Here is a 19610-nt window from a genome sequence, read left to right as displayed (position 1 = left end):
TGTGGGAAACGGGTCCAAACGGCTCTTTGAGTGTTTAAGGTTGCAGGCTCCTGGTAGCAGATGCAGCCAAATCTTACTCTTCTAATTCTTGTGGCGTTCCTTAAAACAGCTAAGATTCTTACATACTAGACAAGCTTTCTTCAGTTTAAAACATTCCAGTGAGTTGGAGGAACACTTCCAGGTTATGTAGCTAGGCTGGCCTAATATAATTTATATTTTTGTTTTTGTTATTGTTATTGTTAATGATATACTTGGGTTAGCGGCTTGATTGAGCCTTCTGCCACCACCCATCTTGGAACATCACAGTTGACATCCACCTTCCGATGCTAGCAAGAGAGCGCTCACATTCCTGGTGTTGGTTTTCTGGCAATGTAAGACTCAAAATGCAAAAAGTGAAAATATAACAGCACCACTGCATGGCCATGCGCTATAAATGTGTGTGGTGACCAAAGGATTCAGCTATTCCTTTTCCTTAGTGATAAGCAAACTCAAACTGAACTTACTGAAGAAAGAAAAGATGCAATGTAAACCTTTGCCTAACTGACTCAATGTCTGCATTACTTTCTACTCTGGGCATGTGGATTGTGCCTCTGTGCCTATAGTTTGGCCTGCAGGCTAAATCCAGAAAAGAAATCAAGAGGAGATTCCATTGGATTAGTTTTCCCTTCCTTTTTCTACAGAAAGGAAAGGTAAAAATCCTCATGGGGGATACACAGAGAAAGTCTATGATGTAGAAAGACAGCTGATTTTCTTCCTTTTGCTCTCAAAGTTTGCTGTGATGTTCATTTGGGGAAAAGATGCTGCCTACCAATAGGCCTTAGTGCCCTGAAAAACAGATCAGACCAGAACTGTAGGAAATAGAGAAGACGGCCTCACATTTCCTAGCAGGTAACTGTGACTTCTCTTACATGTATAATAATGTGAAAAAGGCTTAAGTCTGGTTCACATTAAATATATTGTCCTAACCCCAACACTAATATTTGTATACCCTTACAATATTTGTATATTAATATGATTTGGTGAAGCCAGCCAATAGCCTAAGATGGGAAGAAAATACTTTCTTGGAAAACCATCTCAACATTAACTACCATATAGCCAACAAATCAAACCATCACTGTCTCTCATGAACATACACGCATACATACATACGCAAAACAGATTTTTAAAAGGATGTTTAATGAAATGAAAATCAATGTAATCAGTATACATACTGAGAGCAATAAATTACACTGAGGCCATCCAACAATACAAAAGCTGTAAACATTTCATCATCCTGGTCTTTGAAGGCAAAATGGCAATTGCAGCAGCTAAGGCTACTGTCTAAACAAAGTGATATTTGGCACGCGCAAAGGAGGATATGATTTGGTCCTGACAGGAAATGTAGCCCAAATCATTTGGGGAAATCAAGGATATTTATGATATATAGGCAATTTTAGGTGATTTCCTGTGATCAGTATTTCTGCATAAAAATGATTTCATGGCCAGTTCTGCTCAGCTAGTGGCAGCTTTTTTAGCAAGGGATAGTCTCAGAAAAGCAGAATTGTTATCAGTCAGCCATGAACAAACCAATACTTGGCACTGGTTCAGTAGAAATGCACAGACCACTAGCCCGTATTCCCCCTTCGGCAGAACAGGAGAAAGTAGATTTTCAGCATAACCATTAGGACTAGAGATTGAAAATGCATGTTTTTAATTTCTGACAGCTAAATCTGCCTTTAGTACTCTATTTTTAAAAACAAATTTCTATCTTGAATTATGAGTGGGAATAAAGTACATTCATTCTCTTGAAATGGATGAACACTGGCAATACATGACCAGATTCAATATCAGAGAAGCTATTTTACAGAATCTAAGTGCTCTATTGCCCACTGTGAGAAATCATGAAGTTACAATTATTTTAACTGTATTTGGCTAAATCAAGCTTGACCACCAATCCAATGCAAAAAAGAACAGAGATAATAGAATACTTAAACCTTATCTATCACCTGTGGCAAAGGTGTCTTTAAACAGTACATGGGGGTTGTGATACAAAGACCAGAAGGTTGCCAATTTACTCAACTCTATCCCTTCTTCATTAATAAGACTATTTGTAATCTGAATGCTTACCTCCCAAGCCTGGAAATGAATTAGTACCAATATGAACAGCAAGTAATTGATAAAATATTTTTAAAAATACAAGGTGATCCCTTTCTGGACAACCTTGGATACAGAAGATACAAATTTTCAAACCTCTATGAATTCTACAAGACTGACTAGACCCTGGACAGTCTCACAAAAAATTTCAAGATAATTCAAAAGCTTCCATTTATTTTCCACTAGCCAATGCTGATCTGAAGATGTAACAAATGCCTGTTTATTCCCACTTTTTCCTTTTTAAATGGGTCATGCAGTCATCGACAGTGGGAAGATGCTGCTCGCTGTTATCTTCACTCTCAATTAAATAGTCTTGATTTCTCGAGAGTGACTCTCTGTAAAAGCTTGACGTTGAGATTTCACAGTCTGAAGGCGTCTGCCGTGCAAGCTGAATTGTGACCAGGTGAGAAGCTGTAGTAAAGCACAGGTCATGGGGACAAAGACAAGGAGGTAGAAGCAGCCCTGGCGTAGTGTAGGTTTCCAGGCTACACTGGAAGCCAACCTTGGCTGGGCACTCACTATACTGCTCAAGGGATCCCGCTGAAAAATGTCATAACCTGGGTCAAAAAGAAAGATGAGATTGAGAAGTTGGGTCAACAAGAAAGATGAGAATGTTTTCAAGAATTGAGAGGGTCTAATTTGATTTTGTCGTTTACTGAAAACATTTCTTTCCCTATTATATTCATGTACTTCCACCTCAACAGCCTTCCTGATGCCTTCATTATTTGCTTTTGTAAAAATAATGAAGTCGGCCTTGAACAAGTTCCCAATATTTATAACCAGGACATTATTTGTATGGCCATTTACTTCTTTGTAAGACTACCTGAGTCACAGAGTAAAAAGTAACAGTTGTTGTCCTGATCAAACAAACATAAGTTGTGCCCTGCCTTTCCTTCGGTTTTGAACCAAAACTTACTTACTTCTCTTTTTTTAGCAAAATAGTAAAAACAAGTGCAGCAGTTCTGTTCACTTTTATACTGCAACTGCACTTCTCAGGAAGATCCTTCACTAGAAATACAAATATTTCCCTGCATGAAGTGATCTTAGCAAAACAAGAGAAAATGAAATTCTCTTAAACAAGAATCTTTAAAAGTTTAGATTAAAATCTTTTCCATCAAGCATATTTAGTAGTAGAAAACACCCATTCCCTTTGGGGGTGCCTATTGGGTATGAGATTTATTCATGAAGAAACTATCCTAGTTTGCTCCTTTCAATCACAAAGCTCACTGGTGTGGTATCTAGAAAAGCAAAACATGAATCACCACATCACTAAGGGAAAGGGATTTTTTTTCTTCTTCTGTAGATTCACAATTCAGCAGAAAGAACAAGCTTAAGAGGGACCACTGTGCTGTTTCTTTTCTAGACCTATTCTAGACATTCCCCAAGAAAAAATAAGCTGACAATAAAAAGCAAAACAATGAATATTGTCATTGCTGATGTGTTGTCTGCCTAATCAGTTATCCTGCTCTGATATTCCAACCAATTCCCCCACCGCCCTTCACCTACCAGTGTAAGCAGAAAGCAGCCAGGTGCCTATTAAGGGGGCAAAGGTTTGGCCTGGTTTGGTTACCAAGGCCACCATGCCAAATAAGAGGGCTGAGGCAGCCTGCTGCCTCCGATTTAGCACCAAGTCTTCGTCCACCAAGTCAGACACTACCAGATTCAGCAATTTGCAAGTCCCTTCAGTAAACACACGGTTGCTAAGAAAAAAGAGAGGAAGGCTGTTAACAGAAAGCACTAGCATCAGAGAAATTCCAGTTCATTCTTGGCTGATTTGAAACAACTGGGAGTTAACTCAGTGCAAAAAACTCTCTGCTTGACTGCTTATGTGTATGTGTCTATAAATATACTGTATGTGTTTATGTGGCTTCATATACATGAATACATCAAGACGAGCTGGTTCAGTTTTGTTTTCTTTTATATTGGCCTTCACTCCTAGATTGACTACTGTAGATATTCAGAAAAAGATCCATAAAAGAAACACAGAAGCAGCATGTGGGAAAAGGCTCTATTTGCAACCCCCACAGCTCCCTCCAAATTCATCATCATAAAGTGTAAAAGTTCATTTGTACAATTTTTAATATGAAAAAACAAACTCTGAAATATCATTACCACTGAGGTGAGATTGTTCCATACCCTATTGTCCACCTGAAGGTGCTGAAAACCTGGTTTTGCCATTTGGCCTTGGGAAATAGAAACCTGCAAAATGGCTGTATTGTGTGTAAGATTTTGACTGCACTCCTCAGTGTTTTCTAATTCTACCTTTTAATTGTCCTAATTGTTTTTTGCTTTTGTTGTTTTAACAATGTGAACCATCCAGAGTCAGGTATGTGAGATGGGCAGCTATATAAACTCAATTAATCAATAAAAAAGCAGGTTTGATAAGTTTCTCTAGGACATAAAACATCTGTTTCTTTTCAACCTTCCCCACGATGAAAAAGGATCAAATTCACCATGCCCTATTCATACATTTCTTAATACATTCATATTTCCTGTGGCCATCAGAATCTGACTTTAATGAAAAATAAAAATAATTGTTGTGGTCCACTAGCAGCCTGCAGATCTGGCAGCCGACTCGGACAGTGAGGAGGCTGGGGAGGAATATGGGCCAGTCCTGGAGTCTGGGGAAGTCTCAGACGAGGGCTCTGCGTCGGAGGCAGAGAAAGGGCCATCTGGGAGGTATGTGCTGCCTCTGGAGCCTCCAGAGTTGGACCTCAGCGAGGCAGAGGAACAGGGGGAGCCTGTTCCCAGTGTGCGCATGCGCAGAGCTGCCAGAAGGCAAGAACAGTTAAAACAAAAGGGATGACTCGGGAGTAGGGCTTGGAGATGATTGGTTCCTCCCATAAAACTTAAAAAAGGAGCAAAGGGGCAAAGCAACATTGTTAATTCTGTGCAGTTTAAAGTCTTAAGCTCTGTTTGATTCTGGACTCCGTGTGGCTTTGCCAATTAGGTCTTTGGCAGCATGTCAAGGGAGATAAAGATGGGTGATTATCAGCCTTATCCTGAAGGACTCTTTACAACTATTTGGGACTCATCTGTGAATGAACAGAATTCACAGCTGTTAAAATAAAACAGGTTTTTGGGACTACTTGTGTGTTTTACTGACTCAGGAAGCCTAGGTCAGAACAATAATAATAATAATAATGTGGTCCCTAGCCAAAACCCCCAAAACATCTGTCTCCACTTTAATATGCTTTTCAGCATGGCATCAACTCTGTTCACCAACTCAGTTCACCAAATCATTAGCCATAACGGCACTTTTAAAAACTCCTCGTTCCTCAGGAGCTAGATTTGTAATATAAAAAAGAAAATGAGAAACCCACTGAGCTTCAGAAATCTGATCCTCCACAAGTTGTCATCCCAAAAGAACATTAGTATCTCAAGAGATATAAATAACTAAGCATGCACCCAGAATTCAAATGTTAAAGAATTTAGCTTCACTTTCTATGATGTCAATCTATGTCTAATATTTTATCATAGAGGCCTAGCCCATTGTGTTTACCTACCCCAATTCTCCAGTGTCATAGCAATATAGGAATAAATACCTGGCTATGAAGAAACAGAGCAGATAGATCCAATCTGGTCCAGCAAGGAGCATTATTACACTGAGCAACAGTTTCAGGAAGAAAAGCCCTCGCACTACAGCATATACGCCCCACCTCCGGCAGAGAGAGAGGAAGTAGAGGTTGTTGAGGTGAGGAGCCACATAGGAAACACCTGTGACAAAGAATAAATAAAGGAAAGTCAGAGCTTAATGGCACAATTCCTATTTATACAGTATACAGTAGATCCTGGACAGAATCTTTCATCATCTAGTCTAGAGGAAGTATAGGAAAAGAGACCTGCCTAAAATCCTGAAGTGAATACTAAACTAGATATGTTTTTCTTTTCTTGGTAATTATTTCCTTTGTATTTACATATCTAGCAAGAAATGAAGAAATAAACTTATATACATTCTGAATAAACCAGCTAAAATTACTTTGGGGACCTTTGATTTGAAGAACTCAAAGCATAAAAATGGACGTAATTTCACTGTATTAAATATCATTTTTAGCAGAGCAGACTAGATATATATCTTACAACCAATCATGTTCCTCCTTTTAAAATAGCCACATTACCCTAATCAATCAATCATAATAAAGGATTGCTTGGTTGATTGATTGATTGATGGAAAGTAATCAGATTAATATCTGATTCTTTTTTTTCCAATCAATAAATCAATTTTTATTATGGTTAAAGTTTAAGGTGGGTGTGGTACAAAAAAATTGAAAACAAAAATACAACATACAAAAATAAAATTACATAAAAAGCTAGAAAGTATAAAAACAAAAATCTAAAAGGAGTCTAAAAAGAAAAATAAAAGCAATAAACAGACATTAAAACATACATTTTATTGTACTACCAGTATTAGAAATCTTGATACATTGTATTATTTCAATATAGTGATGTTTATAGCTTAGAGCCGTGATGGCGAACCTATGGCACGCATACCAACTATCAGTGGGCATGCCAGCTCAGCTCTGGCGCGCATGTGCGTGCTGGTCAGCTAATTTTTGGGCCTTCTGGGCCCACCAGAAGTAGGGAAACAGGCTGTTTCCTGCCTCCAGAGGGCCTGGGGGGGGGTAGGCCCGTTTCTCACCTGGCTCCAGATCCTCTCTATGCATCTGGGGAGGGCAAAAACAGCCTTCCCCACCCCCTCAAAGGCCCTCCGGAGGCCTGAAACGGCCCATTTCCCAACTCCCAGTGGGACAGGAAGTGACTTTTTTGCTGTCCCCAGCCTCCAGAGACTCCTAGAGAGGCTCTGGAGGCTGGGGACAGCAAAAAACGTTTATAGCTTAAATTATCGAAAATAGAGAAAAATATTTCATCAATACTAACTATGATTTAAGATAATATTACAATTTAGGGTTTTTTTTTTACAGTTTAGAACATAACATTGAGAAAACCAGTATAACTCGCACTGAATTGCAATATAAAACTTTTGATCTTAAACTAATTATTGAATATTAAAGTGCCCATTATGTTCTTACTTGGTATGTTTGTGAGTGTGCGTGTATTAATGAAAGGAAAATAGAGAAAATTTAACAAGAATTGAAATACTCAAAATAAAAAATAGAAGAAAAATAAAACATAAAAATAAAATGTTGGATTTCTAGCTCTGTTAATTTGCAATATTTGCAAAAATGTAAATGTGATTATATTTGCCAGGCTGCATGATAGGTTGTATATGTGGGAACAATTCTGGCTTAAATTTAGTGAAATTTCTATTGTGTATGTGTATTGTGTATGTTTTGCCATTGTCTTATATTCTCCAAGTGAAGTTAACTTTTCTGATCAGATAGCAATGTCTTTCTTCCAATGTGAGGCAAAACTTACTGTAAGCATATATTTTGTTACATTAGGATGTTTTTCTTGTTTTTTTCTGAGATTATTCCTAATAAATTGTGGTTTCATTTCAAATGTAAATACCAAGATTTTCTACATAAAATCATGCATGACTTTCTACTACTTTTGAGGCTTTTTATGTTTATCATCTGCAGTACAATGTTTCTGATGTTTCATGGCCTTTCCAATATTTATTTCTAAATATTGGATTGGTCTATATTATATATTACTGATAGAGTTTGTAAAATACCATTTTGCACCAATTTTCCTTTAGATTATAATTTGCTGCAAATTTTATAGATTTAGTCCAAAATTCTTTCCATTGTTATGTAGAAATTCACTACTACAGCATTTGAAATTAAATCATTCAATTTTCTGATTACTGAAAATCCATCAAAATCAATAGGAGCCTTTAGTAGATGCAATGAGTATGACAATAAGTTTTCCTCCAAAGACAGGAAAATTGAAACATGCATAGAAGTTGTTCTGAATATTCATTTTGGTTCTTTTACACGTTCTGATTCAAAGAACATGTCAGTTTCTGCAGAATAGATCATGTTTGTTCTCGTTGTGTACATGGTTTAGATTACATGAATTCAAGTTTTATATAAACTAAAAACCCTTCCACAGTGACATAAGCAAACATTGATTCTTGCTAAGCAAATGCCTTTGCATAGCACTGACATCTCTAAAGCCCTTTTCCATTTAAAATGGAATAAATATTTATGATAAGTAGTAGGATTTGAGGTTTATTTTGTTTTAAAATTTAGAAGTCCAAACTTATACTAAATAGACCATATTCTGCATGATTCTATGTCCTGGATTCATTCTAGACTAAAAAAACTGTACTAAATGAATTTTTTAAAAATATTGTGAATCTAGATTTTTTAATTAAAGCTCTCATAACACTCAATATGGATGATAGTTAGGGATTATTAATCCAAACCCCCTGGAAAAATATTAATCTAAACCCCCTGGAAGAAATAAATTTGTCTGACTCTTTTACATTGGTTTCGATATGAATCTGAACTATACTAATATGACAAAGTGATAGTAGGCACTTTAGTATCACTCATTTATGAGAGACAGAGAGAGGGAGGGACGGAGGGAGGTAAGGAAGGAGAGATCACTAAATAACCTATTAGTTACAATAATCATATCCAGTAAACTGTTGGAGAGAAAGGAACTATGAGGATACACGAAAATGTAATGGAATTCTGTCTGGTTGACTTCAATCCTATAGTCTTATTACTGGTCCTATTTGTTTTCATGGAATTCACACACAAAGAATATATATAATGCTACCTTTAAAAGACTATACTGTTTGTCATAATTAAGAGAATGACCGGAACTAACTTACATAATTTGGATCTATACTATTGGATACTGCATATCATATCTGTAGTTTCTTTTTTTCAAGAGAAAGAAGTAAAAAAAAGTAATTCCAGAAAATGCTTCAGCTGAGATGGGTCATATATTTTCTACCTTTAAAGAGTAATAATATCCACTCTACAGTCCAGCTTTACCTGTTTCATACCCCTAAATGTGCCCAGGTAGAACGGTCAATATTTATTGCAGTTGAATACATCTGCAGAACAATTTCTGGAAAGCAAGAATCTACAGCTGAGCAGTGCTTCCTACTATTCCCACTTTGGACTTACCTAGAAGAAATGATCCCATTGAAAGGGAGATGCGGTCAGACAGCAAATGCTCCAAAAACAGAGGGAAGAAGTTGCTGTTAAAGTGGCAATGAAAAACCTGTAAAACACATTAATGAGACCTATAAAAAGACAATTAGAGAACAAATAAACACACTGAATCCTTAATGCAATATCTGCCCCACAAGGATAAATATTCAAGCCAGTTCAGTGGGTCTGTATTAGATCAGAAAGAATCAAATCTGTTCCATTGATGGAACCCAGAAGTTTAGCTCTAAATAAGCCCTTTGAAGGGAATAACTGCAAAATTACTGCAATATGCTCTACATGGGACTGCCCCTGAAGAGCATTCAAAAATGTCAACTGGTGCCTAGATAGTAAATGATGCCAGATATATGGCACAGATAGCACCACTTCTGTGTCAGCTGCATTGGTTACCGGTATGTTTCAGGATGCAATTCAAGATGCTGATTGTCACCTTTACAGCCCTACATGGCTTAGGATGGGGTTACCTGAGGGATTTCCTTTTTCCAAGTTTCTCTGCCCATTCAACTCAATCTAGCAAAATAGGCATGTTGCAGATCCTGTCAGCCAAAGAGTGTTGGCTGGCAGGGATTAGAAGACAGACTTTTTTTGCAATGATCACCGCTCTATGGAACATCTTCCCTTCGGAAAGTAGAATGGCCCCAACCCTGTCAGCCTTTCATAAGACCCTAAAAATCTGGCAGGAAAATGTGAATATTCTCACACAAGCCTAACTTGACATCAGGGTAATAATATTATTCTAGAAAAGCTGTGTTTTATTACTTTCAAGATGCAGCTGCTGCTGACTTCATAACACAACAATTATTTGTACCACAATATACATTACTCCGACTGTACATTATTTTTGCTAATATGCAAATAAACCACAGAATCTGCACTGCCAATTAATACTAACACTGTGTCAACATCTGCAAAGGCTAAGAACATCTACTCATCATATAACAGGAATGCCATGTTTGAAGACAGAATGGCCTCATAGCCTTTCCTCCTGTCATATGAAAGTACACTGATGAAGAATGCAGAAAAGGAACCTTTGCTCTGTTGCACACAGTAACTTGAAGATTAACTTCAAATTTCTTCCCAAAAGGAAGGCGTTAATTCTCTCTTAATGGAAAAAAGCACAAAAATATTTAGAGTTCTCAAGAATGTTCTTATCCCACCATACAAATTATTTTGTCTGAGAAACAGGAAACTGAAAAGTTTATCATAAATTTTCCCAGTAGCTGACTTGTCACACACAGTCAAGATGAGACTATTGGTCAGATTCATCTTGATCTGAAATCTTTCAGATCAACACCGCTTTCTAATTCCAACTTTCCCAACCCATCGCTTTCTAGATGTGTTGGAGCTATAGTTCTTAGAAATCTTAGCCAACATACTCCTCAACCAGGCTGGCTGAGAATTCTGGTAGCTGTAATTTAAACATAATATTGAATACAGAGACAGAGACAATTATCAAAAATTTATGAAATTATATTGAAGATCACCAACACTCTGCTGGATAGGATCCCTATCAACGTACTAACTGGGCTTTTAGCTAGTAGCCAGTACTGTTTTGTTACAGAGACTATCCAACCCCTACCTGCATTAAATTCATGGAGACAAACCATAGAAAATTGTGATGTCTGGAAAGCTGTTTGAGGTACTCAGCCAGTGTGATTCTTTTATCTTGATTTCTAGAAGGATGATCAATATATAATCTGCAGGAACAAATTTCCACATTTTAAAGATAGCCAATATAATGAATTCAGGTCCTTATCTTCTTGAACATTTATTTTCTTGGTTAGGTAGAGAGGATAAAGTTCCAAAACAATCATATCATGTAAGAACAGGAAACAATTGAATAACAGTCTCTGCCTTCTCTCTTTATATAGAATGATGTATTTTTATCCAGTCACCAAACCAAAAGCAACACAGAATATAATTTGTTTAAAAGAGGACTTTAGTAAAACTTTCAAGGTGAATTTGTCACCATTTTGTTACAGAAGGCAAGCTCCATCTCGATTTACAGGGGTTCATTTCAAAAGTGCTCAAGAATTACACAACTAAGCTTGAGGCCATTTTGCAGATACTGATATTTTGTTTCATTTTTCTGTATCTCTCAATATTAAAGCTAGAAACTTCATGGGGAAGGATAGAGGCCACAAGGAAAAATAGACAATTATCATCAACTGTATTATATCAGAAAGGAGAGCCTAGTGTCCTTCATATATTTTGAGCCTCACCTTCCTCTTGGGTTATGCCAACTAAATCTGATGGGAATTAAAATTCCTAATTTTTGGATGACAGGCTTTATTATCTATTAAATTATATTATAAATTATACAGAGAGACGGTTTGGCATGGTGTTAAGGCACCAAATGAGAAACTAAGTGTCTGTAAGGTCTGGTTCTGCCTTAAGCACTAAGCCAAACGGGTGACTTTGGGCCAGTCACTCTCTCTTAGCCCTAGGATGGAGCTAATGACAAAGCACTACTGAAAATCTTGCCAAGAAAACTGCAGGGACTAGTCCAGATAGTCACTGGAAACCAAAAAAAAAAAGGAGAAGAAAGAGGAGACCTGATTTTGAATAAAAGGAGATAGTGAGCATACGTTAAAACATTTTATTTAAAACATTACAAAAAATTTAAAAGAAAAGCTAAATATTAGCCAAATGTTTTTGAGAAATCCAGTCAAATAACCTTAGTTAATTGCTAAGCAGCTAGTTTTTTAGCATTACATATTTTATATGGCTAGCAGAAAAAGCCCTTAGGGATCAGTGAATAGGCTTCTTCTGCACAAACCTTTCACATATATGGATTAAACGCATCCAGTGTTCAGAGGGTTTAAATACAAAATCCAGTTAGAACAACTTCATTCAGAAGTGCTGAAACTGTATTCCTATATAGTTTAATAATTTAAATTTTCCACCACAGTTGGAAAGCATGGTTCTTTGGTTTCACACTAACCATGGATCTGGAAGCTCAGTCATGCACTGCTTTTTAAAAGAACCTGAATTCTTTACAATTCCATCTCCTTAAAACTTGAAAAGTCTTTAGTCATTTCTTTCACAAGAAATAAAACAATACTTGGAAAAAACGGTCACTGTTTACCCACAACATTTTGTATATACTGGGCTAGTTATTTAAAATGAGAAAAGATACTGGACAACCAAACACCACTCACTCTTTTAATGCTTCATTTTCATCCCATTTCACGTGTCCATCTGTCTGAAGACACTGCCTCAGTAGCCATGTGGCCAAGGTAAATCCAAGTGCTGAGCAGAAAGCCAGAGCCACACAGAATACCCTGAAGGAGAAGAAGTCCTCTTTGTTCCACACAGCATAGGACATAAAAACTGAGAGGGAGCCAATGGCACTGAAGAGTGAAGAGTAGAAGTTGAGGTCAGTCCTATCCTTTGCAGACACAGCGAGATCAGCAAGCAAAGCATTCTGGTTTAGATCCACCACAGTAAGGAAGCTGTCATATAGGCAGAGACAGATAAGGAATTGTAAGCCTGGGTTGGTCCAGGCAATCCAAAAAGCCAGAAATGACAAGGCAAATAATGGACCATTGCGTCTTAGAGCTTTGAGTCTCTTTGAAACAACTTCTGGAGTAGAGATTGCTATTCCAGACCTAAAAAGAAGAAAAATATAGTCTATGAAAACTGGTTGAGCTTCACTCCACTTCACTCATTCATTTTTAAATTAGACACCACCTTTTTGGCCAAATAGTAAGTTAATTTGTCTCAAGCATGGATTCAAAGTTTCTTCCCTGATATTCCCCTTTTGCTGGAAACTGTCATCAGAGACTGGCACACACGTAGAAAGTAACATCAAATTTATATTTAAAGAGTTGGAGGTCTTTATCCAAACTAAAGAAAAGGAACACTTTGATATAATCTAGACCTTTAAAAGGTTGGTCCAAGAGACACAGGACTGACCTTAGACCAACCTAAATTGATATAAGAGGTAATCTTGATTACTTCACAGCCTGGGAAACTTACAGGGAAACTGAAAACAAAAGATATGCATCTTAAGAAGAACAAAAATTCTTGCTAGTACAGTAATAAAGCAATCTACATAGCTATCTTTTTTTCTGTGGAGCTTCCAATTTTAAGCTAGTTTCTGACTAGGGTGTCTGAATGTCTGCAAGATGCATTACTGTGAATAGTGTGAAATCTGACATGTTTAATGAAACATAATTATAATTACTACATTCTTTTAAACATCTACTATCAATGAGCTTCTCTATGTCTTCTTATGCTGTTTAGACTTTGAAGTAGGACATAAATGAAACACTGCTTACTGCTGGGTGCTAAGAAAAGCTCTGTCACTCAACCAGCCAAACAGAGGATCGTTGAGGCTGTTCCAGATCAGAAAAACAGTCTAGGAAAAAACAAAAAGAATATGACTTTGAAACTGAAATATTTAACCAAATCTATTATCTTACAAGTTAGCCATGCCTATATTGGGAAGAATAACCACAATAATTGAAATGCCTATATACATACCCTTTTAAGGAGTTGCTTAAAGGTACACCAAGAGTGTCTACACAAGATGCAAAGCACTTACCCATTTTGGATCTGAATACTGCATACCTATAAGAATCTGATACCAGATTTTTTCAGACTAATTACTGTACTCTGAAATTATTTATTACTGCAACTCATTTTAAACTTTACCCAGAATTCTACCAAACTACAGTTTTTACATTTTAATGTCACTGAATCTTTACAACCAATGCAAATGCTATAGCATACATATATTTGCCATATATTTGCATATACTGGCTAATCAATAGTTCACGCATCTTCTATGATAACTATGCCATAATAAATTATAATTTATTTAATTTCTGAAATACCACATGTTATCACATGAAAGGAATGGCTAATGCTGATTTTCAAAGTTAAGAACTTACCTCCCCAATCCAAAAGGAAAGTTTATCAATTTTATATATAGAAACAAAGGTGTCCACATAGTAGAGGAGAAACACATTATGCAAAATTGAAATAAAGAGAGACAAGGATCCATAAACTACTCCAACGGGGAAGTTGAACAGGCAAGCTAAAAGCTTCAAACCCATGTTGATTCACGTTCTGGATGTCACCTCCAGTTCCAAAATGACCTCTCTGTCCAGTACTTGCTGACTTGTTGGTGGGACCAAACCATCATTAACTCTGTTTGGGGAGACAAGAAAAAATTGGGCAATTTAGTGTATAGGTTTGATACATTCCCTACTCTTTCAAAGAAAGAGACAAGTTAAATTGCAACAAGGAAACCAACTTCAGCAAGTTTTGCTCTGGGCTTCAAAACCTACATAAGATGTAGGAAAGGAAATTTATAATAGGATTTATACATACAGTAACAAAGGAATATGCATCACATGACAGTAGGTTTCAGATCAAACTGACTACTCACTAAACTCTATTGTACTTTGGATATTTATATACATCTAATACAAATCAAGCCTACTTTTCTGCTGATACATTTTCATAGTTCTTAACTAAGTATATAAAATTATTTAAAATTAATTTTAAATCAAAATAATTTAAAATTATACAAACTAGAATGTCTTAAGCTTGTGCAATATCACAGATGCATAGGATGGGGATTGGATGGGGATGATGAAAATCATACTCTAATTTGAAAGGCACTAGAATGAAGTATTACTAATATTAAATAGGAAGGGATGCTGAATGCCTAACTTTTTAAAAAGATAACTTTTAATGTGCTAATTTTATAACACATGATAGCCATCTTCCCAAACATGGCACTTTTCAGAGTCCTTGGGTTATAGGATCTTGAATTCCCATTTTTTGTGTAGGCTGTGTTCACACAATATATACATACAAGGTTAGTTGGATCAAGGTTTACTCAATTTTCTGGATTGATATAGTAATGAATTATTAACTAACTGCACTGAATGAGTTCTTACAATATCCAAGACTGAAATGGAAAATTTCCTTCCAAGTCTTTCTGTATGTTGTCCAATGCAGCTACAGACTAACTTCTGAGATGTTTTTCTGTTTTTGCATAGAGGGTTTATCCCCTTTCTGGGAGAAAACAGAAACACACCAGGCTTATGTGCTGTTTACAGAATTACATGTTTCTTGAAAGCATAAGTTATTTGCAAGACTCCTTTCAAAAGAATATGGCAAGTTTAACGATAAAATAGGATGAAATACATGAACTACAATACTTGAACTTCAGCAGTCTACTTGGCATATTGATACATAATTGCCTTAACTTGAAGATAACATATTTTAAAAAAAAACCAGTTTTCTGTTTTCTGAATTCAGAGTAAGGTTGATCTTTTGCAATTCAATCTATATAATTCTATTTCACCATAATATGAACAGAATTATTAACTTTAAAAATTCAAATAGGAATCTAATCCAGTACACTGGAAAGGGCAAAGAGAATTTTTTTAAAAATAGATTCTTAAATATATTTCAAATCAAGATTTTCACATGCAAAATTGACCTCCAATTATAGTCAGCCACAATTAAACACTACTGTACTATCCCACAAAGTATAAGTTAAACTGAAACAAGGAAATTGTTTCTCATTTGTCAGCAATATGATCTATTTCTTCTTGCAAGAAACTAAAGTCGACATTTTGACAATTATAATCAGAAGCATTTTCAGTCTAAATTTTTAGTCAGAATGTTACCTATCTAAGTTATTAATTGGAAGCAAATCATAATATTCATACTAAAAAAATGCTCGGCAGTTTAAGTCAACTAGAAAACCCCACTATGATTCATTGACTTTGTACATTGTTTGAACATAAAAATACATGAGAATTTGTTGGATGGCATTAATGATCAATGTTTAATTGGCTCTTTTGGAAATTTGAATACTTTTTTTTCAGAAAACGAAAACGCTGTGCTTTGTTCTATGACTAGGTCATCTATTTTACTAGTAAAGTGTTCAGGAGAGTTACCTGTTTATTTGTCTACATAATTTTTTAACAATAAAGAGAAAAATAATGGCAGGAAGATCCCCTTCCCTGGTCAGTTTTCTAAAACTACAACTAAAATCTGTGGGGAAATTATGTCAGGAACCATTCGTTTGAGGCAGGAATAAATGGTAAAAGAAAGCAGACATGGTAGGCAGCACTGGGACCAGCTGATAGGCACTGCAAACTGCAAAGGCTGCTGCTACAAAAACTCAAAAAAGTTGGATGAAAGGCCCGTTTTGAGAAGGTGAGAATTTCATGCACAAGCAGGTAGTTGGATGCGTATATCTGCCTTTCAGCCATGCTTTTTCCACAGGAGTATAACAGGGAAGTGACACATGCTACAACGAACTGCCACATAGCACATCTGAATATTTACAATCCAGTTTTGTTCTTGTGTACAGGTTTCAGGTATCTAAACGAGTGTTTCTCAACTTGGAAACTTTAAGCTGTGTAATACTTCAATTCTCTTATATATGCAGGCTGGGGGATTTCGGGAGTTAGAATCGACAGGTCTTAAAAGTTGTCCAGGTTAAGTAACACAAGTCTAGGTCTTTGCCCCGGATAATTATTAGGGAACACAAATGAGAGTTCAGGAAGCATCCTTCAGCTCTGCCTGTCAATATAATACATTATCGAAGAAGCCGCCAAGAAACCTAAAGAAATGCCTCAAAGGGCGGGTGGTTTAGCCTAATGCAGGGCAAGAATCTGCAATCTACAAGAAACCAAGAGCTAACCGACCACCGAGAAAGAAACCGCTTTAGGAGCGGTAAAATCCTTTAAAATTAGGATTAAGATCGAATGACTTGAGAACGAACATTCTTTAAAAGAAGAAAGACGAGGCAGAATTTTTAAGAGAATTTTAAGATATATTACTATAAACGAAGGAGGGGGGGGGGAACCCTCAAGGAAATCACGAAGAGTTTTGCCTACCCAGCCATCGCTAACCGAACTCCGCCGGCATCTACAGCCCGATTTTGCCTGTTCCGTTTTCAGAATCGCGCAGCCGTACTTCATTTCTCAGGGGCCAACCTCCGGAGTTTCCAGTGACGTTCACAGGACGGCCATCTTTAACACTGAAAGGACGAAGCTCTTAAATGCCATGTTTGGTGTGGGCAGTAATAATAATAAAAAGAAACGTTCGGTAGAATTAGTTCATTGTCAGGGAAATGGTTGTTGTTGGAGTGATATTACTAATTTTACCGAGATCCGTCCAACTTCAGGATGTTTTCTTCGCGGTCTTAATTTTTTAAGTATATTGTACATCCTGTTTATGTTATAATTCCGGATTCTTGTTGTCCTATAAGAATTTCAAACGTATGTAGGGCATCACGGAGATGATATGCAGATCGGTGACGTGGGATAATGGTGTGCGTGTTTTTTTTAAATATAAATCAGTAAGTTAGAAATGTTTCAGTATTTGCTCAGTTTATTTGGATTCCGATATAGCAGCCACCAAAACAAGATCTATAATTTTAAAACGTAAAGCAATGCGTTTCCAGAATATCCAAGAAGTGAGTTAGATGCATATTATGGAAAAGACTGTGGTTTTTATTCATTCTTGGGATACTGACTTACTCCCCTAAACTGCTCCCACCTTAGAAAAGAAAAGCTATCACTGGACTTTTTCAAGAATAATCATTTGACCTGGATGGTATAAGGTTTTTTTGCCTTAAACAGGGGGTTAGACTGGGATAAATCCAGGATCCCTTCCAACTCTGTTGTTCTATTTCCAAAATGCTCCACGCAACTGTGTTGTTTGGGATTGCGAAAAGATTATTACCTGCCAGTTTCCTCCAGTGATGTGTTACATAACTTTTAAAGCTTTGTTGAAATGTCTTCAATTGGTTTGCCAAAAAAGAAACTCATCACCAAGATAGTCTAGATGCCCCCTTGATTGTAGTGTCACCAATGGAGCATCTAGTAAGGTTTCTTTTCTTTGCAATAGTTAGATTGGTTCAGTGTTTAATTTGAATACATAAGATAGAATCAGATTTGTGGTGTTTTCAGTATATGGAATAAAATTATATTTAAATCACTGGCACTACATAGTTCAAAATAGCCTAAAAAGAATTGAGGTAGCTTGGAGCAATATGTCTTGCTATGTGTCCTTTGGATTCTTGAGTAGCTTTGCTTGCATTGTGAAAATAAATTGCCCCTTAGACTTTCTGCATACTTACTACGGAACCTCATTAGAGTTCCATGGTGGTGCTCCCTACATAAAAGGAGTTTGAACAAATAATACCAATTGTTGGTATTTGTTTCACTTATTTTATATAGACTGCTAGTTTGGTCTAATGGTTACAGCACCAGAATGTGAGTTCTACTCCCACTTTTGGCATGAAGTCAGATAGATGACCTGGAGACAGTCAATCTCTCTTATCCTAGGAAGCAGACAATGGCAAACCACTTCTGAAATTTTGCTAAAAATGTTGCAGGGACTTGTCCAGGCAGTCACCACCAGGTGTGAAGACTGATTCAAAGGCACTGCTCCCAAATATATAAAATAAAGTCATCCACAAATAATCTGTATTTAGAGTGCTGTAGTAGCTTCTCCACTATGCAATTTAGGTGGATGCAAATTATCTTTACCTTTTTCAAATGGATGCAATGATACTAAATAATAGAGGTAAATTCCCCCCTTTTCACACACAAAATCCTAATCTCCCCCCAATGATCTCTGAGTCAGGTTTTAGCTCTGTACAAAAACTCAATTGGGGAGATGGTTCTTATAGCTATGGGGGCAAGTTGTTCCACAGAAGGATGCCATCATTGAAAAGGCCCTGTTACGGCTTTTCTGCTTTTAATATCCTGGTTTTAACTGCCTAAAAAGAATTGAGGAGGATGTCCTGAGAGGTCCATATGTGTGTTTTCCGTAGCTTCTTCTGAGAATGTCTGCATCATACATGAGTCAAGGAAGACAGTTAATTCACTTTGTTCCGTAAATATTGTTTTACAGTGTTTGTAATATCAATTGCCACTGATGATTCACAGATTCCACTTACTAAAGCACAGGAATATGATGACTGATACTGTATTGGGAAACGTTTGTATCTATTAACATACCTTAAATAGCAATAGTGTACAGAAATAGAGAACCTGATTTGTCTTTTAGGACATTTCCTCATTTTTTTTGCATTTGGTCTTTTTTCTGAACTCTTATTTCTCTATTTTTTGATATTCTATTATAATCCATTACATCTGATAGCTACGGTAATTTAAAACTTTGAAAAGAGATTACTTAGAATGATGTATTAAATATTCAGATTTATTTCCACATCAGTGTAACAGCTCATGAATAAAAACTATCTTAGAATTGGTATTACTATCACTAGCCTGTACCACAAAAGAAATAAATTACCACTGAAATGTGTTTTAAACTTTCTGCACAACTATGATTTGGTAAATGAGTGACTAAATTGTAGTTTATTTAATAAAACAGTTA

The 19610-nt window shown here is 36.5% G+C and overlaps 1 protein-coding gene across 1 annotated transcript; it reads right to left on the bottom strand.

Moving 5' to 3' along the window:
* Window positions 1-1157: 1157 nt before the first annotated feature.
* On the bottom strand, window positions 1158-17471 carry SLC68A1 (solute carrier family 68 member 1). Its single transcript, XM_034439963.3, has 9 exons — window positions 17099-17471; window positions 14123-14381; window positions 13508-13587; window positions 12386-12835; window positions 10804-10921; window positions 9180-9276; window positions 5679-5850; window positions 3640-3833; window positions 1158-2690 (listed from the first exon to the last, which is right to left on the bottom strand). Exons 2-9 carry the CDS (start codon window positions 14285-14287, stop codon window positions 2437-2439), a joined length of 1530 nt encoding a protein of 509 aa, XP_034295854.2. The 5' UTR covers window positions 14288-14381; window positions 17099-17471; the 3' UTR covers window positions 1158-2436.
* Window positions 17472-19610: the final 2139 nt, after the last annotated feature.

The sequence above is a fragment of the Pantherophis guttatus genome, chromosome 6 (genome assembly GCF_059756535.1).
Source record: "Pantherophis guttatus breed Tessera chromosome 6, ASM5975653v1, whole genome shotgun sequence".
In the NCBI taxonomy this organism is placed as follows: Eukaryota; Metazoa; Chordata; class Lepidosauria; order Squamata; family Colubridae; genus Pantherophis; species Pantherophis guttatus.
This window is presented reverse-complemented; position numbering and strand designations above follow the sequence as displayed.

Excerpts from the sequence above, each read along its gene's own strand:
- SLC68A1 (XM_034439963.3), bottom strand. The coding sequence starts at position 14,287 with ATGGGTTTGAAGCTTTTAGCTTGCCTGTTCAACTTCCCCGTTGGAGTA. Across the intron at positions 3,834-5,678 it reads CTCTGTTTCTTCATAGCCAG|CAACCGTGTGTTTACTGAAG; the intron begins GTATTTATTCCT and ends CTTTTTTCTTAG. Across the intron at positions 2,691-3,639 it reads GCTGCTTTCTGCTTACACTG|GTTATGACATTTTTCAGCGG; the intron begins GTAGGTGAAGGG and ends TTTTTGACCCAG.